Source organism: Micromys minutus (genome assembly GCF_963924665.1).
Source record: "Micromys minutus genome assembly, chromosome: 22".
Lineage (NCBI taxonomy): Eukaryota > Metazoa > Chordata > Mammalia > Rodentia > Muridae > Micromys > Micromys minutus.
In genome coordinates this window covers 16873824-16901259 of record NC_137957.1, presented here as the reverse complement: position 1 = coordinate 16901259, position 27436 = coordinate 16873824, and the positions used below count along the sequence as shown (strand labels likewise).

The following is a 27436-nucleotide window of genomic DNA, read 5'->3' as shown; positions in this document are numbered from 1 at the left end:
TCTAGAACAAAAAGAACTTAGACCCAAAAGGAGTAGATGAAAAAAATATTGAAAAAAACAGAAACAAACACTATAAAGAGTCAAAGAAACACAGACTTGGTTCTTTTGGGGAAAAAAAATCAATAACATTGATAAACTCTTAGCCAAATTAACTAAAGGTGTAGAGGAAAGATCCAATTGACAAAATTATAAATGAAAAGGCAGGCATAACAGTGGACACCGAGGCAAGCCAGAGAATCCCAAGGATGTACCTTAAAAACCTGTCATTCACCAGATTGGAAACATCTAAAAGATTAAAAGAAATGGATAGTTTTCTTAATATGTGTCCTACTGACAAAAATTAAAATTGCATAAGCAATTTAAGCAGCCCTGTAGCCCCGAGTGAAACAGAAGCAGTCATTAAAAGTCCCCCAACTAAAGCAAGCCCTAAGCTAGATTTTTTACAGTATATATAAGGCTGAGCTAGATGGTTTTAGCACAGAATTCAATGAGACTTTAAATTAAGAAGGGTTAATGCCAGTATTTCTCAAATTAATCCACAAAATGGAAACAGATGGAACACTGTCTGATCTGATTTATGAGGACACAGTTGCCAAGATACCTTAATTACATAAAGACACAACAAAGAAAAAGAACTACAGACCAATTTCCCTTATTAACATCGATGCAGAAAATTCTCAACAAACACTTGCAAACTGAATCCAAACACATTAAAAAGATCGCCCACCATGATCAAGTAGGATTCATCCCAGAGGTGCCGGGCTCAATGTCCACAAGCTGATGAATGTAACCCACTATACAAACAGCCCGAAAGACAATAAACATGTGATCATCTCATCAGATGCAGGAAGGACCTTTGACAAAACTTAACATCCCTTCATGATAAAAGTCCTGGAGAGATGAGGGATAGAAGGGACACACTTCAATATAACAAAGTACTTTACAGCAAGCCTACAGCCAACATCAACTTAAATGAAGAGAAACTGAAAGCAATTCTACTGGAATCAGAACCAGGCAAGGTTGTCCTCCTTCCGTATGTGTTCAACATAGTAACTGAAGTCTTAGCTAGAGCAGTAAGACAACTGAAGGGGACTAAGGAGATACAAACCGGAAGGGAAGATGTCAATATATCTTTATTTTCAGATGATATGATAGTCTACATAAATGACCCTAAAAATTCCACCAGGGAACTTCAAAGTAGCAGGATACTAACTTAAAATAAAAACCAGTCGCCACCCTTTGTACAAATGACAAATGGACTGAGAAAGAGAGCAAAGAGACAACACCTTTTGGAATACTCTCAAAAATATAAACTATCTCCAGGCAACTCTAACCACGCAAGCGAAAGAATTGCATGTTAAAAAACTTGAAGACATCAGAAGATGGAGGGATCTCCCACGCTTATCGATCATTAGGATTAATATAGTGAAAATGGCCGTCTTACCAAAGGCAATCTACAGATTCAGTGCAATCCAAGGCCTCTGCATCAGCTCCTGCTTCCTGACCTGCTTGGGTTCCAGTCCTGACTTCCTCTGGTGATGAACAGCAATGTGGAAGTGTAAGCTGAATAAATCCTTTCCTCCCCAACTTGCTTCTTGGTCATGTTTTGTGCAGGAGTAGAACCCCTGACTAAGACACCCTCCATCTTTTAAAAAATGTACTCTAGGGAGCCCAGTAGTTCCACACATGCCATGCATGCTGGTCAAATACTCTGGTACGAAATAAAGTAACCTCTGAGAGATGCAGAAGAAAAAGGTGCGGTGGGTGGATAAAGAGGAGCCCCAACCTCAGAAGATTCCAGCTCCTCCCAGCTAAACACAAACCACCTTCAAAATGTTTCTCTTCGAAGGTGACTTCCGGCTCATGCGCATAAAGTCCTCTAACCCTGGTCTCCACCAAAGCGTCCCCCAAACAGGGCAGCTTGTTTATCAGACTAACCCCTGGCTGCAAGAGAAACTCGATGCATGCTGCTTCTGCTGAGAAGCGGAGACTGCATCACTGGGAAGCACAAGAGCCTGAAACAAGCTGGGGTGCAGGAGTGCAAGTTCCGCTGCCCGAATTCCTGCTTCCTGGGTGGGCGACTTTCCCACAATCCTAGTTATGGGGGGTAGGGGGGACAGCTCAGGGTTGGGGAATGCAGGGATGGAGAAGCTAGCTCATCCGTTAGCATCGAATCTCTAACAATTAGCATAACAATTAAAGTCTTAACTGGGATTTTAAAACACTCCCGGGTCCATCCAAAAGGACAGCTGACTAGGATAGGACAGAGAACACAATGACTAGCTGCCCACCACCACAGCACACCAGAACCCCTCAACCTCCTCCACTGACTTACCTTCCAGTCTACTCTGAGGGCTGGGGAAAGAGGCGTTTACTGAATGTCCGTCTCCTGTGCATCCAACCCTAGGGTAAGTACTAGCCGTCCCTTATCACATTCTGTTCCCAAGCAGGCATGCCACTGTCGGCGCTTGCTTTACAAATGAGCAAGCTCAGGTCCAGGTGTGAAGAGGCCATGTCTAAGTCACAGAGCAAATGGGCAGCCAAGTCAGGAGTCACAAGCAGTCAGGAATCACAGCAGCAGAGTCTCGCACAAAACCCTTGGCGAAGATACTGTCTCCCCAATGGATGTTCCAGATGGAGAGCCCGTCTCTCTATAAATACACATATGGCCAGGTGTTCTTTCACAAACCCGTCCTCAGGAGCCTCCATCAGCAATAACCTCAGCTTTTGGCCACATAGAATTCTGCCATTAGGCAAAGCTGGTAGAGGCCAAAGCAACCAATCCTATGGTCCCCAGGTTACTTCCCATCCCTTCTTCCTTGCACAGATATGAGGTTTTAGGATTAAGTACCATCCTTTGAAACATAAAAACTATATTAAACGTGTGGCGATTCATGTGAGCTTTAGTTGAATACCCTGGCAAAGGAAAATGTGCAAGCATTGTACCTATTTCTAAAAAGAAGAAGAAGGAAGGAAGGAACGAACTCTCAGTCCCACCCTGCTTCTGAGTGAATGGATGAAAGGCATAGTCCCCACTCAGTCAGTCTGAAATGCAAACTGCTGAGCGATTTTGGCATCTAACGTAGACTAGAACTTTTCAGTGTGGCACCCTGAGAAGTCACCCATTCCATCTGCCTCTCCGCTGAAACGTTTATAGCTCAGCAGCCTCCAAAATGGGAAACCCTAAAAAGAGACTCTTTGTCGGCACTCAACACAGGGCCTTTCCCAGGGAGCCACACTCCGCCGGTTTTCTCCTGCACGATGATGTCAAAAGGTCAACATTCAGCAGCCGAGACGTTTGTCTTAGGTGGGGTTTCATTGCTGCAGAGCGATACCATGACCAAGGCAACTCTTATAAAGAAAAACATTTAATTGGGGCTGGCTTGCAGTTTCAAAGCTCTAGTCCCTTAACCTCACGGCAGAAAACGTGGCAGACTCTAGGCAGACCTGGTGCTGGAGAAGGAGCTGAGAGTTCTACATCTTGGCCCACAGGCAGCCAGAAGAAAACTCTGGTTCCACACTAGGCAGAGCTTAAGCACTAGGAGACTTTAAAACCCGCCTACACAGTGACACACTTCCTTCAACAAGACCACACCCACTCCAGCAAGGCCACACCTCCTAATAGTGCCACTCCCTGGGCCAAGCATTCAAACCTGAGTCCATGGGGGCCAAACCTATGCAAACTGCAACAGCTTTCTACTGGGGGACCCCAGGAGTGTAAGTTCCTACGAAGGGAGGTGTAACAGTAAAACAATTCAAGGCAATTTTACCTGAATTTGTCTTGTTTTGTTGTGGTTTCTTGATTTTGTTTTTTGTCTCCCCCCCCAGCCCCCAGTTAAGCAAAACAGTGTTTGCTGGGAATCTGAAACACAGACACATAACTGGCGGCTCACAGCACACATCTGAGTGATGCCAGCATCCCCCAGTTCACCACAGCCTCCACACACAGATGGCAGCACTCCCGCATCGGCACCGCGGGCACCGCCCTAGTTGTCATTGTCACATTACTATGTCCAAGATTAAGAGGAGGTCTACCAATAAATTATGTCTTAAAATCAAAATAAATACAACACATCTTAGGAATTAGTGGCGTTACCCTTCGGGGAGAAGGCAGGACACCAGATCCTTGCCGGAGACTATCTGGTTTGAATGGAATGTGCCCTCCGACAAGTGGTCAGGTCAGCTTTTGCTCCTGCCAGGGAAACCAGCAGGAACTTGAGAAAGAAAGGTGTTTCTTTCTTAACACTTAACTGGAGGCTTCCAGATCGGCAAGCAAGACGTCTCTGCTTTCTCACATCTGTCTGCCTATCAATCATAAATGCCCATCCCCGTGTGGATTCCCAGGGCCGGGAGTGCCCCCTGGTGGCCATATGACTAACTTATTTCTCTTCCACCTTGGACTAAAGCTAGTGGGCATTCCCTGCAAGCTATCTGGTGAGCTACAGGACTATCTGCCCAGCGCAGAGCAATTATTTTAATATTGATGACGAAATAACAAGCATTTACTACGACCCAAATGCGTCTTCAAAATCTTACCCTTTAAGGCTCACACAAATTCTATGAAGTTTGTTTTCCTAAACTTCACAATTCAGATTGCTGTCTCTGGGACACCCAGCTCCCTCTTAAATATTTTAAAGATATTTATATGTATGAATATTTTTATCTGTATATACATGTTTCTTTCCACGTGTGTCTGATGACTGAAGAAGAAAAAGATTCTGGATCCCCTGGGACTGGAGTTACAAGTTGTGAGCTGCCTTGTGGGTGCTGGGAATTGAATACTGGTCCTCTAGAAAAGCAGCCAGTGCCCCTAACCGCCGATTCAACTCTCCAGCCCAAGAATATTCTTAAAGATACTTTCCACCAAACACTTTCTGCCTTCCACCCCGCCCATCATCCATCTCTGATTCCTACAGATTTGCATTTCCAGCAACAGGTGCTTCTTAGGACATCCAGGTCAGCTTGACCTGGAGTTTATGCCAACATCTCATTCGTTCCAGACCGCCCCGGGGCTACCCTGAAAGAGCCGGGGGTTTCTAAGGACTAGGTCACGTGGGACAGGTCAGGTGGGTGTGGGAGGACAATCCGAATGCACTGCTCTCCCAGCAGATATTCTAGAAGGGGCACTTGGGGACTCAGGCTGTCTCACGTAAGTCCCTGGTTATTAAAGAGCTTGGGCTTAGGCTCAGAGCTTGGTGAGCCCTCAACAGCTAGAAACCAGGCCTGAGATTCTGGGTAAGTTTTGCCTCGGACACCAGAGGGATGTGGCTCTCTCCACAAATCTTTACACTTCTCTTCAGTTTCTTCAAAAGCATCTCCCTCTTGTTGAAGCCTCTGGGCCTCACATGAGGACTGAGGCACCTCTTGCCGGATGCAGCCACTGTCTGCAGCTGATAGTTCGAGACCGAAAGAGCTCACTCACCTAGAATGTCCCGGTGTGGCTTCTCTCAGAACTTGCAAGTGACTGAAAAAAAAACTAATGAAATAAAAGGAGGGGGATATGGCTACTTCTCAAGTATGGAAAATATTTTCATGGTAGATTTAAGGAGGAAAGAGCCCAGGCTGAATGTGGCCAGCAGACCAAACAGGACAGCAAGAAGGGGTGGGGTGGGGTGGGGTGAGAAAGAGCACGTGGAGGGCAGCCATGATGCTGAAACTCAGTCTCAGAGCCCCTGCCTTACCCCAGGTTCCCTGTACGGCGCGTAACTGGTGCTCAGTATGTGACGTCATTATAAAGGCTTCTCTGAGCCACTTGTTTCTCGCAGAAGAAACGGAATAAACCACTTATCTATGAGTAAGAATTGTATGTGCTGTACCAAAGTATGTGGTACTGGGTTTAGCACTTAGCAGGTGCTCAGTAAATAATAGTCGGTAGCAAAACCTCTATTGTTATCATTTCTAGGGACAATGAGGGCGCTGCTTCATGACCATTTGTGGCCACCACTGACGATGCTAAATATAGAGGTAAAGCCGAGCACTTGTCCAGAGACTACTTATCACAATAACACAAATACGCCAAGCAGGGAGAGAACTCAAGATAATAGCCCTTGACATTCAAAGTCCAGCGAGGCTGAAACCACCAGTTTTGGTCACAATCCGGTGAGTAGGGGATGAGAGGAGACAGATTGGGCGGGCCACTCCCTGTCCTGGATGCTCCCTGCCGGGTCTGTTAGAGGGACCAGGCCGCTCTTTCCAAACAGCAGGCCAGCGCCGGCGGGCCAGGTTCTTCGTTTTCTGAGTTAGTTTCGCATTTCGCTTTACTATTATCTTTGTTTTGTGTTTAGATAGGCTCTCACTCTGCAGACCAAGCTGGCTGGGAACTCGTTCCGTACCCTGGGCTGGCCTTAGGTCTTCCGCTTCAGCTCGTCTAGGACCAAAATGACACAGGTACACACCATCATGCCCCAGCCAGGTTCTCATTTTAAAATGACATGTGCCCTTTAGAAAAAGTCCTGACGGCACAAAAGAGTGTAGATGCAAAGTTACCATCCCCCGTGTCATCCTAAATCTCCAGGAGGATTTCTGAAGAAAAAAAAAATCACCATTACTTCTTAACGGAAATATTTACCCTCACCCAAGGATGTATGCCAAATTTTTCATAGATGGAAATCATAAACTTGTTTTAAACATTGCTTGTTTTGTTTTTTAGCAGTCTTCTGAGTGTCTTCTCAAGTGGATTTGTGTAGATTTATCTGCTTATCTTTAAGTCATCTGTACTGTAACAAGGTACTATAAAGAGGGATCTATACTCTAACCAGGTACTATAAGGAGGTCTACACTCTAGCACAGTGATAGAGGGAGATCTATACGGCAACACAGTAACAGAAGCAGGAGACTCAGTTTACTTGTGGCTCCCCCAGATTTGGTGTTACATGAGGCACGGGAGCTGTGGGGAGGGAAGTGTCTGCTCCCGGAATTTATTCAGGCATCCAGGATGACCCAAAGTGCTGCCAGTTTCAGCATGTGATTTCCACAGACTTTGCTGACTTGGAAAGTCACCTCAGGTGACGGTAAGCAGCCAGTGTGAGTGGGGAGAGTCCGGAGGAGGGGGAGGAAGCCTTCTTTCTGCTGTACAGCGAAGAGCCACATGGGGGAGACATTAAACACTTCTGTCCCCATTTCCAGTAGATAGATTTAGAATTAAGTTATGTGTGTGTGTATGTGTGTGTACATGTGTGTATACACAGAAGTGTAAATGTCCCACAGAGGCCAGAAGAGGGTGCTGGATCATCACCCCCACCCACTAACACACACACACACACACACACACAAAGCTGCAGTTAAAGGCAGTTGAGAGCCATCAGATATGGGAGCTGATTGGCATGGAACCTGGGTCTTCTAAAAGGGCAGCAAGTGCTCTTAACCTTCGAGCCATCTCTCCAGTCCCCCGTGGTCAGACCGTGAAGGCCCTCGACCTGAGCTATTTAAATGGGCACAGTCACCCCCCCCCCCCAGGGTTATATTCTAATTAGTCTTTAGAAGGCCAGTCTGCCTTCCATTTGCTTCTTGTCCTTTGTCAAAGAAGGGCTTTTTTTGTGTTTGTTTGGCAGAAATGGAGACTGATCCAGGGCCTCATTTTTACTACATGAGCATTCTACCACTGAGTTACTCTCCCAGCTCAAAGGTACCCTTTTAAAGTGTGGCAAGGTGTTAGCTGGTAACAATGCAAGAGTGTACAAACCAGAAGCCATCGCTTCTGATTATATATTGGTTCAGGTTTGTTGGGACCGTGGAGAAAGTCTGTAAAGGATGTAGGCCTTTGGCAACACTTTCAAGGACATATCCCGGAAAACCTAGGGGTGTGTGGTTGGTGCTTTGTGCCACGCTCAGGATCGAAGCAGGGCCTTGTTCGGGTTAGGTGAGCTCTCTGCCACTGAGCTATGTCCTAGCTGTCACATCTGTATGTACAAGGTGTTTAGAACAGACACATATGGGGCTGGAGAGGTGGCTCAGTGGTTAGAGCACTGGCTACTCTTGCCAAGGTCCTGAGTTCAATTCCCAGCAACCACATGGTGGCTCACAACCATCTGTAATGGGATCTGATACCCTCTTCTGGTGTGTCTGAAGACAGCTACAGTGTACTCATATACATACAATAAATAAAACCATCTACACATTACAAGTAACTATAGGTTCCGTGTGAAGAACTGTGTAAATCATTGTGCATACATGTGGAATACTATTCGAGGATTTAAAGTAAGTATTTTATAACTGCAAGTACACAGTCATGGTGTGGCCTTTTAAATTCACATGTAATTAAAAAATAATCATTTTTAACAAAAGGAGGCGACTTTACACTCAATATTTACAGTGTTACCTACACAGTACAAACCGAGGTAATTTTCATTTTTACCTCTCTTCCTTTGTCACAGTATTTTATCATTAGGAGAAAAAAAATCAGGAAGGAGTAGATAAGAGATCAGGGCTTAAGTGGTTAAAGACAAATATGTGAGTTGGACATGTCGTTCCCGACCCTGCCTGTCCGGCCTGTCACCAGACACTCAAGCTCCTATCAAGAGCACTTTATTCTGTCGAAGTGACTGGCTTTTGTCACAGAATTCCGGGTTATAAAGAGAGGGTAGAAAGGGTCCTGAGCAGAGCCTGCCCCTGACAGAGTTGGCGGCCAGGGGTTTGCCCTGCAGGCAGCTTCACATGGGGAACACCCTCCGGGCCCTCGTGGCTTTCATCCCCACAGACCGCTGCCAGAGTTACGTGGTGGGAGACCTCCGGGAGATGCCTCTGGACAGGATGGTGGATCTGAGTGGGAGCCAGCTACGTCGCTTCCCACTGCGCGTGTGCTCCTTCACCGAGCTGGTAAAGCTCTACCTCAGCGACAACCACCTCCACAGCCTGCCTCCCGACCTGGCACAGCTGCAGAACCTGCAGATCCTGGCCTTGGATTTCAACAACTTCAGAGCTCTTCCCCAGGTGGTGTGTACCTTGAAACAGCTCTGCATCCTCTACCTGGGCAACAACAAACTCTGTGACCTCCCAGATGAGCTCAGCCTGCTCCAGAACCTCCGGACCCTGTGGCTTGAGTCCAATTGCCTTACCCGGCTGCCTGATGTGGTGTGTGAGCTGAGTCTCCTTAAAACCCTGCACGCGGGTTCCAACGCCCTACGTCTGCTGCCGGGTCAGCTCCGGCGCCTGCGCGAGCTCAGGACCATCTGGCTCTCGGGCAATCAGCTCGCTGACTTCCCGTCTGTGCTGCTTCGCATGCCCTTCCTGGAGGTGATCGATGTGGATCGGAACAGTATCCGCTACTTCCCCAGCCTGGCCCACTTGACAAATCTGAAGCTGGTCATCTATGATCACAATCCTTGCAGAAATGCGCCGAAGGTGGGCAAAGGTGTTCGCCGCGTTGGGAGATGGGCAGAGGAGACACCAGAGCCTGAGCCCAGAAAAGCTAGGCGATACGCACTGGCCAAGGAAGAGCATCAAGAGCCACCTCCTCCCCTTCCGCCCAGCTCTTGAGTTCGAAGGACTCGGCTGTTCCGAAGGCATCTCGTTAGAGCAGAAGGGATAAGCCCTGGCTCATCCCAGGGCTGATGGAGAGCCGGTTGAGATGCTGTAAAGGAATACTGAGAAGAAAACAATTCCAATCCACAGCACGACTTCCTAGGGGAAGGAGTGTGCTGTTACTGGCCTGGAACCCAGAGTGACTGTCACTCCTATGTCAGCAGCAGCCCCTTCATACAAGCTATTTTGGAACTCCGAAGAGCAAGAAGGGTCACAGCACTTGAGCCTTTCCCACTATGCAGAAGTGGCTGGTCACAGGCGGGTGAGTGCTTCAAAGAGTATTTGTTAAAATAAAGAAAACAAGGCGATCAAATGCTCAGGTGGTCTGTCTCTAGCTCTCACACATAGCTATTCCCTTACCACGAAGTTCTGTGGGTCATCAATATACTGTTGTTACTAATTTAGCTCCTGAGAGGGACAACTCTACCTAGTCGGTCTTGATTCAAAGAAAACAAACCCAATCAGTTGTTACACGGTCCTGAGTTCCCCAGCACTTCAGCCCCTGCTGTAAGCACCACAAAGAAGCTGTGCCGCCTAACTTTGTAGTGGTTCAAGTGGTTTCCACTGACTTTACCTCGCTCAGTTACTGCCATCTGAAAAGCCAAGCCTCTCTTCCCCTAGGCAGCCTCGAGATTCCTAGGGCGAGTCCAGAGCACAGCCATGCTTCACGAGAGTCATGGTTAGAAAAAAAAAATCAGTTCACCTAAAACGAGCATTTGAAGTGGAAGTCTCAGCTTTTATCATAATTTGTTTATGTCTTTTGTTCATAAGATCTGTCGACAAATCTAGGCATTTTGGCCATTATTTAGGAAAGAGTGTATCACAAATGCATAAATTCTAAACTGCTGCCAGTGTACGATTTAGTAACCTTTTCAAAACACAAGGACACAAATTGTCACCTTAATTAAGACAAACTATATTAAGGTTTAAAAAGGACCACGGGGGACTGACCTTCACAGGCACCGTTCTGGAATGTCAGAATCCTCTCAGAAATCCTGCTGGCTAGGTCAGAGGAGGGCCTGCACTATCACATTAACACTGTCACCACCTCTCTGGTGTAGAGCACTTGCAGCCAGTGATCAGACCGCCACCCAAGATGCCTTTACTCCTTATGTGTAGTATGCTTATACCCAGAGGGACAAAGGGACGAATTTCTTCTTATAGCAACGAGTCCATATTTCTACTAGATTGCTAGAATGCTCTTTTTTTTTTAAAGTCTATTCTTACTCAAGGTGACTGAAACCTACACTCAGCTGATTCTAAACGCAATTTGCAAACAAGAATTTGCCTTCCAAGAAAGCTTCTGCTACAGCAGTTTACAGGTTGCTTTTTTGACCAGTCTTTCCTCTCAGGATGAACAGGTTTGTCTCCTCTAGCGTAAGCTGCAGTCTCCAAGTTGAAGCTTACTGACCAGAGTTCTCAGTGAGTATGCAACTGCTCTTAAACACTAACATTTGGAGTATAGCCAACCAATAAGCTTGCAACAAACATACCTTTCTCAAACGTGGCTGATTTTGCTGCCAAAAAAAAAAAAAAAAAAAAAAGGTTTCTACTCTAAGCTTTGAATCACATTTTTATGGTATTTACATTTTTAAAGATTTATTCATTCTATGTATTTGAGTACACTGCAGCTGTCTTCAGACACCAGAAGAGGGCATCGGATTCCATTACAGATGGTTGTGAGTCACCATGTGGTTGCTGGAATTGAACTCAGGACCTCTGGAAGAGCAATCAGTGCTCTTAACTGCTGAGCCATCTCTCCAACCCCATTTACATTTCTTTTAATTTCAGTAGTTCTCAACCTTAATGCTGTGACCCTTTAATACAGTTCATGTTGTGGTAACCCTCAACTATAATATTTTTGTTGCTACTTCATAACTTATTTTGCTGTTATGGATTATAATGTAAGTATTTTTGAGATAGACACTTACCAAAGGGGTGGTGAGCTGAAAGACATCTCCTGGTGATCTTGGAGATACTAAGACCTCGTCAGCAAAATAAGAACTAAGCATTAATCATCTCTCCCCTGGATTTTCAGTCTGGAAACCCCAAGAACTGAGGAAAATCTCTTGCAGACCATCCCTGTTGAGGATGAAGCAAGGCAAGTTCTTACCTACTGACCCCCCATTTTCAGAGATGAGTAGTACCAACTTGTACCAGCTATTTTATATCATCTGACACAAGCTGAAAACCATTTGGGAAGAGGGAACCTCAACTGAGAAAATGCCTCCAAGCTTGAGGCATTCTCTTAATAGTTGATTCGGGAGGGCCCAGTTAACTAGGGAAGATGCCACTCCTGGGATGGTCCTGGGTGGCGTGGGAAGTGAAGGCAGCCATGAGAAGGAAGCTGGTCTGCACCTTTCCTCTCTGGCTTCTGCTTCAGCAATACAAACTCTAGGACACAGCTAACTTGTCCTAGTTTTTAACTCTGAACAGCCTCAGTGAGATGCCTCAGCTGAACTCAAACTAGACTGTACCTGTCCACTCGTCTTTAACATATGGTAGGAAAATAGTCCAATCTTTTCTCCTTTTCCCTACGTGGCATACCACTGTCATTTTGCACTCAATAGGTGGGATTTGCCAGAATACTGGCACATACTTGTAACCAGCACTTAGGAGGCTAAGTCAGGGCTCAGTCTCAAAATCTCAGGGGTTGGGGAGGGACATGGCTTTTGAACACAGGCCACAGCCATCACAGTACCATGGCTGAGGGAAGCCCCCTCCCCACTATCTGGACTCAGTTCCCGTCTCTGCCACTTACTCAACTGTGTGTCTGTCTTCCTTCCATTCTCAGTACCACAAACTAAAACCAGGATTCTAAGTCTAGTTTGCCTTTGTTGTGTATGCTAGTTTTAAAGTTCTATAGCAGTTGTGATATACAGAAAAGTTCCCACTTCTAAAGACATTAAAACACACCACAAGAACCTGGCAAGGTAAGAAATCTGTATTTAGCGTGTGAATGCAATGGTGGGTTTAGAAAGGAGAAAGAGGGGAAACTAAGGACGGAGACAGTACCAATAGCAGCAAGCTGTTGTGATTATGGCTGAGTTCACAGGGAAATACGGCTCAAATCCACTACAACAGCGATGAAGAAATAGGTCACGTATGTAGAAACTGCCACTGGAAACATGGCCCAGGGGACTATGTTTGGTTCCCAGACACCTGCACTGAGTACAAATGCCCACCCAAGACACAATTAAAAATAAATAGAATAAAAAGAATTAGAACAAGATCTTGCAGAGTTGAGGTTGCTGAGAATCAGGAAGAGAAGATTCCCTCCCACATCCTGTCAGCACCTCCCAGTAGCAATCCAGTCCTCGTGGAGTCAGCCACAGAAGACCAGAGCAGCCCTACTCCATCCTAGAATCCTGCCATTTCCTATGCAGTGACACTAGTCATTAACGGCTCTTTGAAGTACCAATTTGTATTTTTACATGTGTTCATTTGGGGTTTGGGTCTGGACACCACTTAAATATGGAGGCCAGAGGAAAATTTACAGGAGCTGGTTCTCTCTGCCATGTGGGTTCCAGGGATTAAACTCAAGTCCTCCAGTTTAACAGCAAGCACCTTTGACTACTGAACCATCGTGCCAGCCCCTAATAAATACCTGGTACGAAGATATGGAGAGACTAGAGAGGTCACTAAGTTACTAGTGCTCCGAGAAACTGGGTTCAGTCCCTAACATCCACATGGTGGGGGACAACCTCTTACTCCAGTTTCAAGAAATCCTGTGCCCTCCTCTGGCATCAGGAATACATGGTACACACACAGACAACACTCTTGTACATGTATCTAAAGACAGGATACTTTTCACTGACCCTGAAGCCCACCTGTGTAACCAGGCTAGCAATCCAGGGCCCTCCTGACACAGCCCTTTCAGTGCTGGGATCTAAATCCAGGCCCTCAAGCCATGCGACGAGCCCATTACTGACTGGGCCACCACTTCCTAGGCCTGTTACCAACTTCCAAATTTCAAAGTCCCCCACTCCCAGAAGGCATCCTGATGCTCTGGCAGCTAATAAAACCCCTAAGCTTTTCGGCTCTCTCAAATTCTGTGCACTCTGCTATATTCTGATTAATTTCTACATCTATACCAAGTGTAAATTAAACCTAATACATATTTACGTACATTTTCTTTTTCGACCAGAACAAAAACCGTAACGGTCATAATGACATCTAAATAGGAAAATGTTATCCTCTTAAGGCACCAGAGAGATGTAAAGAGTTAAATGTCACTCCAAATATGTTGTCTAATGTAAAAAAGAAAGGTACTTATAGCAAACTAAATCAGAACTGTACCTTACAGTATTTCTACTTCAAAATAATGTTCAGCAAAAGCTATGCATGTCTGAGAGTGTGTGTATATGTATACATGCATATTCAAGATAATTACTTTATAAAAGGATAAAGTCAGTAACTGATTAGGCCGAAACAACTCTACACTGAGATACACTTGCTTCCATAAGTAGATTTCAAATAGGTTATCTACAGATTAGTAAGACATTAATGGCTAAGTAACTGGATTTTTATTTTAATACACAGTATGAGAAATGAACTTCAAAATCAACTGAGTTGTATGGAAAATGAAATAGCAAATAAATTAGACCCATGTTTATCACAGAAGGTCAGCTAAACGGTCAAACTTAAGGCTATCATGGACACGTCAATTCCACAGTCTTCTTTAAAGGTTGAAGTCTTTCAAATACAACTCTGCTATGAACTGGTCCAGAGTTCAACAGCAAATGGGAATGCTTAACAGGGGTGGTGATCGGGGACACGTTTCCTGTAAGGAAAAAAAAAAAAAAAAACACTATTAACAAAATGTAAAAAATAAAAAATATGGTTTCAACTAGATTTTTACCAACTACAAATAAAGCAAGAACCTTTGTCTCGGGGGCTGGAGAAATGGCTTAGTGGTTAAAATCACTGACTACACTTCCAGAGGTTCTGAGTTCAATTCCCAGCAACCACCTGTAATGGGATCTGTTGCCCTTTTCTGGTGTGTCTGAATACAGCTACAGTGTACTCTCAGAATAAATAAGTAAATCTTAAAAAAAAAACAAAAACAAACAAAAAAACCCTTTGTCTCACTAAAGTGGGTGCAGGCCCACTTCCCATGAGGACACAGGAAAATCCGTGCAGAGTGTATTCAGCAGTTCTCAATGTCTGACCCAAACGACCTACTTAATGAACTACACTTCTCAAAAAAGGCTAACCTGGTTTTTGCTTTCTTTCTTTTTGAAGATCAAATCTTACTATATATCCCAAGACTAGACTTGAACTCAGCAATCCTCCTGCCTCAGTTTCTAGGGACTACACTATTATACTTGCCTTACTTTATGTTTCTGAATAATGTTAAGGAAAATTTTATCAGATACATTAAACCAAAGCCAAAGAACAAAACAGGGGTCCTGGAGGACAATCTATCAGGAGCACAGGAACCACCCACAGAGAAGCTAGAGTGAGCAGAGAACACATGCCAAGCCTCACATTCTCCAGTGACCACAGTGACAGAGAAGAAACTGTTGCAAAGGGACAGCAGGAATGTCAGTGAATTTTTAACTTTGTAAAATGCTTTTAAACTGTGTGTGTGTGTGTGTGTGTGTGTGTGTGTGTATAAAAGATACATTTTACAATTATACAGTGGGGGGACAAAGTGAAAAATTTTAAAGTCCATGATATCAGGCTGTAGAGATGGCTCAGTGGTTAGAGCACTGACTGCTCTTCCAGAGGCCCTGAGTTCAAATCACAGCAACCACATGGTGGCTCACAACCATCTGTAATGGGATCTGATGCCCTCTTCTGGTGTGTCTGACAACAGCAACAGTGTACTTATATATAATAAATAAATCTTTAAAAAAAAAAAAAAAAATCCATGGTATGTGAGATTCAGGGACAATTAGCAAGCCTCCCCAGGAACTCTCACAAGTGTCAAAGTTACAGAATCTTAAACTTGCATCTCAACCTTCCACTTAGATATTCCGGCCTTCCTCTAATGGCCAGCTTCTCTGCTCAATTACAGAACACTTCAAAACTGCAACCTGTACTTCAATTTTCCCTTTCCGAGGGAAACTGCACTTTTGAGTTTTCTTTTCTGAACCTACTATAGGAAGAAGTTTATCCCCCACCACTCCACTAACACTGCATGTCAAACCAATGTTGCTAAGGCCCAGTTTCTAAGTAAACCTAAGCATTCTTTTCTCTTGAAATCCTGGACACATGTTCCTTTCCTTTTCCTCAGTGGCAACTGTTCCACCCCCAAGGCAGTATGAACAGAAACATCTAAATCTGTGAACCCAAACAAATCCTTCTGTTGTCACTATCTGACACAGCAACATGAAGCAGGCTGATGCACCTCATTTAACCGATTCTGTGGGAAAGCATTTTAAAGAGAATTTAAAATAACTTTCTACAGTGTGAACCTGGAAAAGACTTGGCCAATGGGTATTTGAGAATATTTCTGAGCCATGCATGTGCAGGGCACCTGCCATCTTAGACTCAAAGCTCAGGGAAGAGGATCCTGAATTTGAAGCTAGTCCAAGTTACACAGTAAGACCTGACCCACCAATTCAAGCACACAGGCACCTATAAGGGCACCCAGGGAAGCAAGCAGCCTGACTCATCCTGGTAAAAAGACATCAGATACCCACAGCTCCCTGACACCTGACCTTTGTAAGCCTGGTTCTTTAACCCTCCCAACCCGAGTGTGTCCCTGGCTACCCAAACCACTTTCTCCTGAGCCTTTCTAATCTTAAGAACTATGACTACATATTTTAGATAGTTTGTGTAATATACTAAAATATAACTGCCCAATGAAACACAATTATCAAACTCCCCGGATTTCATCTCAGTACGTTTTCCTGTGCAAGCTCCAGTACCTCGGTGCTGCTTTGATAATGTTGTCCACTCGGAGAATCACCTCTGCTGCTTCAGCTGCACTCAAAAGAACCTGTCGCTTCACTTGAAAACTCTCTGTTATACCCAGTATTGCCATATCGCCGATAGTGCCTTCCTTCATATCTGAAAAGGTAGTTATTAAAGTAATAAACAAAAAAAGCATTAAACATTTCTAATAATTTGTAAAACTGAAGCTGGTGCTGCACCTAACTACCTGATAGCCAGAGTCATCTATAAATCCACTATTAAAAAAAAAAATCTGGCAAGAGAAATTGTTAAGCCCAGTGGAGTTGCATATCTAAAGGGCTATGTTTATATGCATGGAGTAGTGCTGCCTTATTCAGAAAAGCTTGTCTGCAGTGGATGGAGTTAAAGGGCATCCGTGTAACTGGCCAAACTACAGAAAACAAGGCTGAGTGCTTGTCTCTGAGAACACTACAGCACAGGGTAGAAGGATGCTCTGAAGTGCTACCTTCTGGACCCGAGATGCCCAGTGTACCTGGGATTTCAGCAGCAGTGGTCACCTGCACACAGCTAGGCCCATTAACATTCCATCATAGAGAGGAAAGGGCTCCTAAAGGCCCACCCTCACTGAAAAGCTACTATGGCTGCTGGGGAAGGATGAGTCCTACTCTTCAGGGTACTGCCCTGATAAGGCACCTTTAGCCAAGTAAATAACCTTCTGCCCACGTGAGAAGAAGAGGGATCTGGAAACAGGGTTCAGTGAAGGAGAAAGGTGTTAAAAGAACAAAGGGAAGGGGATATGACTGAAGTGCATTGTGAGTGTTGATAGATATAAGGTGTATATATATAAACTTATTTTCAATAGAAAAACATACTTTAAACAATGACCTCAGAAATCCATTTGATTTCTTACCCAGCCCAGCAGTTATACGGCCTTCACTGTGAGCAGCTCGGAGCTGTGCCACCAGATCTGCACTGTCATAGCCTGCGTTGTCAGCTATGATCGTTGGCAACTGCAATTTGAAAATGACAAATAACCACCAAGAATCGCACTGTCTCTAACCCAGAAAGACAGCTAAATTTATAGACCTCAAGATTTATAGACCAAAAGGCTGACAAGCTTCCTACACAGACAAGGTTGGTCTCACAATTGAGATCTTCTGGCCTCAACCTCCCCAAGTACTGGGAATGTAAGTAAACACCATGCCTGAATGTTTGTTTCTTAATAACTACTTACAATAAAGTATAAAATGTAGAATCAAAATATAAAACATTGTGAACTACTGCATTTTTGAAAGGCAAGGAGAATTTCTTTTTTCTAGGATAGAAAAACATTCAGGGCTGGAGAGATGTCTCAGTGAAGAGCTCTGCTCTCGCAGAGGTCCTGAGTTCAAATCCCAGCAACCACACAGTGGCTCACAACCGTCTGTAATGAGATCTGATGCCCTCTTCTGGTATGTCTGAAGATAGTTACAGTGTATATAATAAATAAATAAACATATATAATAAATCTTGAACAAAAAAAAAAAAAAAAAAAAAAGAAAAAAAAAAAGAAAAAAACATTAACATTCAGTTTAAAGTAAATGCCCATGAAATGTTCAGCTCTCTTCATAGCTTACCATTCTCAGGGCTTTAGCAAACGACTCCATTGCCACGGCTTCTTTTCCTGGGGTTCTACTGGCAAGCTTTGTCACAGCATGAGCCATCAGCATCTCAGAACAACCTACAAATTTAACCAAAACTTGTTAAGCACTCAGCCATCTCTGTAAGAGCCAATATATCTAAGTCAGACATACTGTACGTCAAGAAACACATTCTCCAAATGCTTACCTCCTCCATAGACTGTTCTAGGATCTTTTACAGTTTGGGCAAGAACACAAAGGGCATCATGTAAAGATCTTTCAGCTTCATCCAAAATTTGTTGAGTGGCACCACGAAGCACAATGGTACAAGCCTCACCTAAAGTGAAATGTAACACCTGTAAATCAGTTGCTGTCTAGCCATCGACCACAAAATCATCTGCCTTCCATTATTCATCTAAGTGACAACTGCCATTGGGTTTTGGTAGTAATGCTTTCTCTGCAGAAATCCATGCTCAAAAATGTTCTGAGTGATCAAGAAAAATCCATGCTAAACGTACTAATTTCAAAAGGCAGCAAGTATCAACCTGACTGCAAGACACTGATACAAAACATAAAATAGGAACTCTTAAAATTTGTAAGACACATATATCCAGTCCACTTTTTAATCCTTACTCATGTGTATGTGTGTGGGTGCATGTGTGCATGGAAGTCAGATGAGAGCTGGTTCTCTTCTTCTACCACGACAGTTGCAGAAAGGGAACTTAGGTTTTCAGGCTTCAAGCACTTCTACCCACAGAGCCATCTTGACAGCTTCCAGGATATAATAATTTAGTACTACAGTAACTAAAAAAATGTATTTACTTTATGTATATGAGAACACTGTAGCTGTCTTCAGACACACCAGAAGAGGACATCAGATTCCATTACAGATGGTTCCCATGTGGTTGCTGGAAATTGAACCCAGGACCTGTGCAAGAGCAGCCAATGCTCTTAACCATCCAGCCCTACGAATTTTTTCCACTCCCAGAGGCCAGCAAGGACTTAGGTACGTTAGCCAAGATTTACAGTCACTCACCAAGGGCAACCCCAGAGAAGTGAATGAGTTTATCTTCTCCGATCATAACTTCTTCAATAAGTTTGCAACTTCCAAGCTTCACGAGTTCTGGGTGATCAAAGGTAGAGGCAATCTCACCACCTATGAACATAAACACATCTGTGAGCTCCAGGCTGTTATTGAATTGATTCGCTCACTGAAACATTTTTACCATTGGGAAATTAGAAACTTAGAAACGTTTTATGTTTAAATTCAAGCATATAGTACATACCTGACCCACTTTGAAGGACAAGAAGTCTTAATTAAAGATTACTGTAGCTTTACCTCACATTGGGGGCACAAGGAACTAAGACTTAACACTCAAGACTCCTTTTTTAAGCTCAAATCTGTTTATGCCTAGAAAGTTAAGTATTTTTGTGAGAAAGAATGAGTTGTCTTGAAACACCACAGAAAGAACTCTATAGTTATGGTAAACAATGCGTGTATGTAAAATCTGGTATACACTTTAAGCATTCCTAAACTGAAAACCCCAAATGTGCAACTTTAAGAATGAAAATGCCCCAGGTGGAAAAGGCCAGTAAAAGTGCCAGTCAACCAAAAGCACTGCATAAGCTACCTTCTCTGTGTACAAGTATACACATCTAATATAAATACTTCACATATTTAGACTTGGATCCTACCCTACGTCCTTTCATTATGCATGGTCAGACACTTCCCTCTGCACCCCCAAAATCCAAAATCTGGATTCCAAGTACTTCCAAGTACTGATCATTTTAAATAGAGAAAATGGCCTATAATATGGAGGGACCCACAAGATAGTTTAGCACTTGCTAGAGAGCCTAGTGACCTGAGTTTGAGACCCAAGACCCACATGGTAAGAGGAGAGCATCAATGTTCCGACCTCCACATGCACAATCAATCATGAATGCAATTCTTCAAACAATGTAAGTAAATTAAAGGCATAAAAAGTATATACTCTTAGCTCTTTAAGGGGTTCCTTCACATTCTTAATGCATTGCAAAGTAACTTACTACAAACTATACTTTCTAAAGTACAAAACTCTTATTTCTAAGGTTTGCATTTTTCCATACCTGTGACAAGAGCTAGGCGCTCCACACCTGCAAAATCTGCATGCTCAATAGCCATGACACCAGCAGCACCAAAGAGTTGTTCAGGGTAATTATAAATTAACTGTCTGCAAAGAAAATACACAGTATGTTCAAAAGGGCTACTTCTCAAGCTGAATTACATTAAAGTGCAAAACCTGCAAGCATTTTTATTTCACCAGAATTTAAAAAATCCAGCCTCATGATTGATGCTCAATCCTTGGGTCAGAAATGATAGAGAACGCCCTCCCACAAGTTGTCCTCTGACCTCCATAGCATAAGCAAAGAAACTGAATCTCCACAGTATGCCATTCCTGTGTGGTAGTCACTTACCATCTGATCAATGTTACCTCGCTGTTAGTGCTCAACACTGAGAGGCTTTACATCAAAGGACAATACCAATTCAGCCTTCCTTCACACCCAGCAAGCACTGTTTCCTTGCATCAGCACACCAAAGCTGAGTGCAGTAATACTAACGTACTGACAACAGTGCAATAAGGGACACGTAAAACTTGCCTGGAAGCTAACGGTCCACTGAGTGCCCTGACCAGACGAGCTGCCACATCTGTGACCTTAAGTAAAACCTTGTGCAACAGTTAAGTAACTTGATAGGAAATACAATTTTCATGAGAAACAAAAATAAAAAACACCTTTAGATTAGACAGACCTGTTAATAAAGCAGTTTATTCCATGCTTAAGAATTCGGTCAACTTTCTCCTTCATCTTTTCCTTTTCTGCATGTTCTATCTCTGCAACCTTTGCTGTGGAATCAACTCTTACCCGAGAGCCAAATATCTAAGATGGAAGACATAAAGGCAGCATTAAGTTTCACTCACTTAAAAACCAAGCTCTATAAACACACCACTTCAGTGTTTCAACCAACATACGCTTCAAAGTTTTTATGGATGTATTATCTGTGCGTGAATTCAAGCTGTTTACTGACTCCTAAGTTAACAGCAGTTCAAGAGATGCAGCCACACACCTTTATTTTGTCTGTGTCCATGCCAGTATTTGCAATAAGAATTTTAGCATTTTCAATTCTTTTTGGTTGATTTACTCCAATTTTTTTATCCAAGAGAAAACCTACAATGAACAGATATCGTGATAAATACTTTAAAGATGCATTAATAAACCTGCACAGTCGACTGTTAACAAATAAGTAATTCAAATATTGCATTTTAAAGTTCAACGTACCATGTTCCCAGAATCTAAAAGGCATTTCATTAGAGCAGTAATCACAAACATCAACCCAGTATTTAAAATACATTTGAAGAATAGAACATAACAGAGTTGAGACAGCTGAGTGGTTTAGAGCACCTGTTAGCTCTTGCGGAGGACTGGGTTCATTTCCCAGTACCCACATGTTGGCTGATAACCCTCAGTAACTCCAGTCTAGGGGATCCAGTGCTTCACAGGCACCAGGCACACCCAGGCAGACAAACATGTGGGCAAAATACCCACAAACATTAATAAAGCAAATAAATAAATGAGAATACACACAGACAATCCTACAGCATTAGCACAGGAGCAAAACACACTACTCCGAAACTTCCCCCCCAAACACAAGCAGACCAGAGTCTATAGATTACGATGTAAAACATTTAAGTTCATTTTTATTATATTAAAACCAGCACAACAAGACAAGTGAGAACTGGAAATCAGAGACAGAGGCCCCTTGCTCTACACAGCAAATTCCAGGACAGCCAGGGTAGCATAACACAGAGACCCTGCCTCACTAAAATAAACAAGGCAGCTTGGCCTAGAAGTAAAATGGAACGTCCTGGGCCAACACCACACAAACCTGGCCCCAATCATGCTCTTGCCCTTAGGCTATGGCTGGTGTCAACCGGATACACGGAAATCATGTTCTACTAAAGGGACAAATGCCAATTTTCAGCCTTGTTGATTTGGTGCCATCATATGGCCTGGTGCGGACCGTCTGCACAGGTTTCTTTCAGACATGTAACACGTGTCTGACTTCCTGAGTCGACCTTGTGCTTCCTGCTCTACTCAGCTTGCCATCACTCAGCAGATGAGCAGCACAACTCCAGGGCTAAGGCTCCTGTTACAATTCCTGGCACAGAGCATGCACACAGCAATGGGAGCAATGGGGAGCAGTGCGAGCCACAGTTGCAAGGCTTCCCCTACTTGGCAGACCACTAGAAACACTACAGAGCCCTTGCAGACCAATGTAACCAAAACACTTTCAGAACTCCATAAACAAATGGCACAAGACACACACAAAGACACCAGGATTCCAAATCACTTGTAGAAACAAGCTCACACAGCACAACTTGTTTCTTTTTAACCCTTTAAGAAAATGCCTACATGGTTCACAGATCATTTGAAAGTAAATAAAATGTTAAGAAACTAAAAGATATATGCCCTACAAATTACACTAAGAAAACAGCATCTACCGACTTTGTCCTCAAAAACTATATCCCTGTACGTTAATCATACATAATTATATCTGTCAATTAAAAAAAATTCTGAAAACATTTTCTCAAAACTAACAAAAACTAAGCTGGAGAGATGGTTCAGACCATAAGAGTGCTTACTGCTGCAGAGGACCCGAGCTGGCTCCCAGCACCCTCACTGGGTGCTCACACCTGAGTGGAGCTGCTGCCTCTGGCCACTGACATGCACATACCCCAACACAGACACAACATGCACACGATTAAAAATATCTTACAAACAAAAATGTTCCCGGGGTTAACAATGTAGCTCAGTTAAGGAACAGAAGTTTAAGGTCATCCTTGGAAACACACACACACACACACTCACTCACAGCCACCCTAGCTACATAAGACTATCTTTAAAACAACAGAGCCTAAAGAGATGGCTCAGCAGTTACGAGCACTTGCTGCTCTTCTGAAGACCTGGTTTGGTTCCCAGAACGCTAATAGTGGCTCACAGCCATCTGTACTTCAGTTCCAGGGGTTCTGGTACCTTCTGAACTCCATGGGCAACAGTTATGCATGTGGCACACATACATGTTGGCAAAACACTGAAGAGAATAAATCTAAATTTTTTTAATTAAAAAAAAAAAAAAGGAAGCAAATGCCACACAAAAGTCAAAGAAACTATCAATTAGACAAAAGCTCCTTTATCCACAACAACCTGAAAACTAAGTCTGGAAAACACACCTAACCCTAAAAGGTAGCACTGGGGCCAGCTCTCAGTAAAGCTGCAGTTTCTCTGTGAGCAAAAGACCTCATGATGTTTCCCTAGCAAAGGAAACGACCACGTGTGGGATCTAGCAAGGGAAACCATGCTCAAGTAGTGTTAAAGATGAAGCATGCTGTTAACGAACTTGTCACAATGACAAGCGCAGCTGAGTAGTCCTTAAAGACAAGTTCTCTGGCTTTGTAGCATCATGGGAGCAGGGATCAGCACATGCACATACCTTCATCTAGATAGGAGTCGGCCAAACTCCCACCTAGTTTCTTGATGACGTGAATTGCCTCCAGGTTACCAGAGCCTTTGAGTCTGAGAACAGCTTCTACAGCTAATTTAGTGAAGTGGTCCTTGTGGTGAGTGAGGAGTTTTGAGGATAATGTTGTTCCTGCAATATTCATTAAATCTTGCCAGAATCTGACTTCATCAGAACTAATAAAAACCAACCAGACAGAAGAAAATGTGCTGGTTACTAAAATTATCCATTAAGCATACTTTACTTTTCAAAGGCTTTTCTAAGTACTTGACCCTCCTCAGGCCTTTAAAGTCATCAAAATCAAGAAACAAATGAACTGGATCCTGTCTTCCCTGTCAAACTGTTCAACTTGCTAAGGCCTAAGCACACAAGCTCATTAAATGTTGTCAATGTGGGGCAGCAACTGTCTGCAACACACTCAGCACAAATAGACATTGTTTCTGATGACTTATTTGGGAATATACACAGAACTAAATATGTGTATACTTTTAGACTCAGCAATTCCACTTCTAGAAATATTTGAGTAACAAGTTTCCTACATTATAAACCTAAAAAATTTCAAAAACACAATTCTCCAAGGGCAGATAGCTTAAAGAAATTCTACCAGTCCTATACGGAAGCACTTCACAACTAATGTTGCAGAGAACAACCAGAAATACAATCTAGACCAGTTAAAGGGATTATTAACCAGGCATGGAAACATGGGCCCAGCATCTGGGCAGGAGAACTCTGAATATAAGGCTAGTGAGCACTAGCTAACACTAGAGCACAGGAGGCCGAGGCTCTGAAGGTGAAGGCTAGCCAAGGTTCTTGTAAGGGCAGCACAGGTTTTGGCTGCTAAGGTAGGGCAAGGTACCAATGCTCACACACTTCTCATGGTTCTCTATTAGACTTCCCACTGGGATTGCGGTATACCAACCCATGGTCCACGGCCGAGCTCAGCAGGGCCTCCCTTGCTGCCTTTGTGGCTTCTCTCCAACCTGCGATGATGGTCTGTGGATGGATCTTTTTTGCAATTAAAGATTCTGCTTCCTGCCAATAAACAGGTACACGAAAGTAAGGAAGGATTCAAGTACTGCTCAAACCACAGCCCCAACGCTAAGGTGGAAGTGTCAGCCACTCTCACCCGGAGCAGCTCTGCGGCTAAGACAGTAACAGAGGTAGTGCCATCACCAACTTCATCATCTTGAACTCTTGACATATCTAGGAAAGAAGTCAAATTATTTCTCCACAGTACCAAATTTTTAAAACTTCCACAACAAACCTAAACTCCATTTATAGTATTTCCCATACCTGACAAAGTTTGGAAGACCTTAAAGCTCTAAATATTTTAACTTGAATGTGCCTCACACGTTCATGGAAACTAATACCTAATCTTTTTCTGCTTTTCCATGTTATGCCTTCTGTCACATTATGACAGCAAAAACTGACCTCACCAGAAAAGGGCCCACCATTCAGCCAAACAGACTAGTATTTTAAAACTACCTAGTTTGTGGTTGTAGCAGCCCATATGGACTTATGGATAAAAATGATACTTCTGAAATTCGTTTTAATGGAGATAAATGCCAATGTCTACCATTTAAATAGTCGATACAACCCACCAGGAAATAAATTATTGGAAAATATTAGCAAGTAAATTTCAGACTCACCAACTAGAACTTTGGCTGCTGGGTTGTCAACACCGATGTTTTTGAGAATGGTGGCACCGTCATTGGTCACCATCAGAGAGGCATCTCGTCCACTGCTTAGGAGAATTTTGTCCTGAAAGGAAATTTGTGTCAAATTAAGGTGTAAGTACTTCTTGAAGAATACAAGCAGAAGAAACCTCTGGATGGTTATTTGGCTACCAAATGTTTTCAATGCATGTATCCCACAACAAAACCTCGTGTATAAAAAGCTTAGCAATCCAGGCAATGCAGATTAGTTTTGCTACACCGCCACAAGACGATGATGAAGACAAATGTTCATCAGCAAAGTTCAAAGCAAATCCTCCAACACTATGACAGTTAGAGTATAACATTAAAAAAAAAAAAATCACAATAGAAGCCTGCCTGTACTAACCAGAAGACCAATTAAAAACATTAGGACTAAGGCTATAAAAATAATTTGTTCATGTAAAAAGAGGTAGTATAAACAAACCCTGAAAATAACACACTAAAGGCATATACACATAACCAAAAATGGTGTATTATTTTAAAAATGTGTTGCAAAAATATGTAACATGATACTTATTCATAAGTGAACCGTTTCCAGGTTTTGCAAATGGTAATGCTTGCTGCCACTGGAGATGTGGGATTGAGGATGGTAATACGAGAGGACATTTAATAACTTAAAGTTTTAGATTATAAGACATCATAAAAAAATTGTTACTAACTACATTTACACCAAAGGCTTTAAACCATTATTAGAACTTGTATTTTTGACCAGCCACGATAACACAAGACCACAGGAAAACAAACAAAACTAGAAACAAACAAAAGAAACTTCTAAAAATTTCCTATTTTTCTCAAGTTTTCTTACCATGCCCTTCGGTCCCAAAGTGCTCTTCACCAAGTCTCCAATGGCAATGGCACCAATAAAGGATGACTTAAAAGAGAAAAATCAGAAAAGGCGGTCAAAATTTACACTCGCAAAGAGGTGGATTTTATCATTTAAAAGCAGCAGACGGGCTTACCAGGCGAGCTGTCTCTGCTCTCTCTTCATCAGCCCCAGCCTTGAAGATATTAACAGGTGCAAGGGAAAGGGAGGCCTAAAAAGAAACCAACACACGCCGTTTGAATGCCAGTACTCGTTAACACTCGAGGGCCTCTCACTAGATCGGCTAAGTAAGGTTATCTAAAGGAAAATTGGTTTACGATATAATTTCAGGAGTCGTGGGTATTTATTTAAATGGCGAGAGGGACGTTCATGTGGGCGCCAGGAATAATAAATCATCGCATCGACCCACTAGTGTGTATGACAAAACTAAAGGCCACATTAAGAATGGGCAAGCATGGACCACCAGGTAGCAACCCTCCATTTTCCACAGGCCTGCACAGCCGCTCGTTCTTCAAGCCCCGCCCAAGAGGGCGGGGCCGACAAGAGTATTACTAGAAACTTCTTCGCTAGGGGTGAGGCCTGGGGGTCGCGGAGGTCCCCTAGCCGAGAAGTCCTGACCTTACAAAGAGATGCTGGCTTAGGGCTCGCTCTCTCTCCCAGCCTCCCCGCAGAGAACTTGGACAGCGGGTCCCACGCAGGCCTCATGCCCAACCCGTGCCATGTGCGGAGGGCCCATGAGACGGCCGCAGGGAGCCCGCGACTCCGGTTAGACAAGAGGAGCAGCGGGGAGGCGGGACACAGCGGGACCCGGGCAGGAGCCGAAGCCCTGGGCCGAAAGCTAGGCTCACCATGGTTCCGACGAATTCAGCGTAGAGGATAATCCCTCACAAGCCGCGCCGGGAAGCCAGCAAGGGGAAAAGAAGGCGGAAGTGACGACACGCTCTACCGCAGGGGGCGGGGCCGACCTGCGCGGGTTTCCGCCTCCTGTGTGGTGGGCTGGGCCGGAAGCGTAGCTGCTCGCTGTAGAAGGGGCGTGGCCTCGGCTCGCGTTAAGGCCAGTGGCGAAAATCTTTGAGATGTGGGCGGGGCTAGGGGCGGGCTGATTTAGACTAGAATTTGAGAACAAAGAGATACTGTACCCGGCGGGTTGCCACGGAAACGAAGTTTCCTCTTATATATATTTTAAAAATTTAATCTTTCAAAGTTTGTTTTAAGGTCAGTTGTACATTTTCAAGTGTTGCACACTAATCATTTCCATTATTTACTCGCCCCGGTAGCAACCATTTGTGATTTTTTTTTTTGCTTTGGGAGGTTATTTATCAATAATACTAAATAATAATAA

At 43.6% G+C, this 27436-nt stretch overlaps 2 protein-coding genes across 2 annotated transcripts; one reads left to right on the top strand and one right to left on the bottom strand.

The window, feature by feature from the left end:
* Window positions 1-8652: 8652 nt before the first annotated feature.
* On the top strand, window positions 8653-9474 carry LRRC10 (leucine rich repeat containing 10; the record flags this gene model as incomplete). Its single annotated transcript, XM_080935319.1, has 1 exon — window positions 8653-9474. One exon carries the CDS (start codon window positions 8653-8655, stop codon window positions 9472-9474), a length of 822 nt encoding a protein of 273 aa, XP_080791445.1.
* A 4552-nt stretch (window positions 9475-14026) lies between these two features.
* CCT2 (chaperonin containing TCP1 subunit 2) lies at window positions 14027-27022 on the bottom strand. The gene is made up of 16 exons (XM_080934989.1): window positions 26943-27022; window positions 26231-26305; window positions 26077-26142; window positions 25206-25317; window positions 24683-24759; window positions 24476-24588; window positions 23530-23732; window positions 21106-21206; window positions 20791-20918; window positions 20109-20212; window positions 19039-19158; window positions 18211-18339; window positions 18000-18103; window positions 17294-17393; window positions 16398-16539; window positions 14027-14302 (listed from the first exon to the last, which is right to left on the bottom strand). The coding sequence occupies exons 1-16, from the start codon at window positions 26943-26945 to the stop codon at window positions 14272-14274; spliced, it is 1608 nt and encodes a 535-aa protein (XP_080791115.1). The 5' UTR covers window positions 26946-27022; the 3' UTR covers window positions 14027-14271.
* Window positions 27023-27436: the final 414 nt, after the last annotated feature.

Excerpts from the sequence above, each read along its gene's own strand:
- CCT2 (XM_080934989.1), bottom strand. Across the intron at positions 16,540-17,293 it reads CCGTATAACTGCTGGGCTGG|ATATGAAGGAAGGCACTATC; the intron begins GTAAGAAATCAA and ends CTACCTTTTCAG. Across the intron at positions 14,303-16,397 it reads ATTATCAAAGCAGCACCGAG|GAAACGTGTCCCCGATCACC; the intron begins GTACTGGAGCTT and ends TTTTCCTTACAG.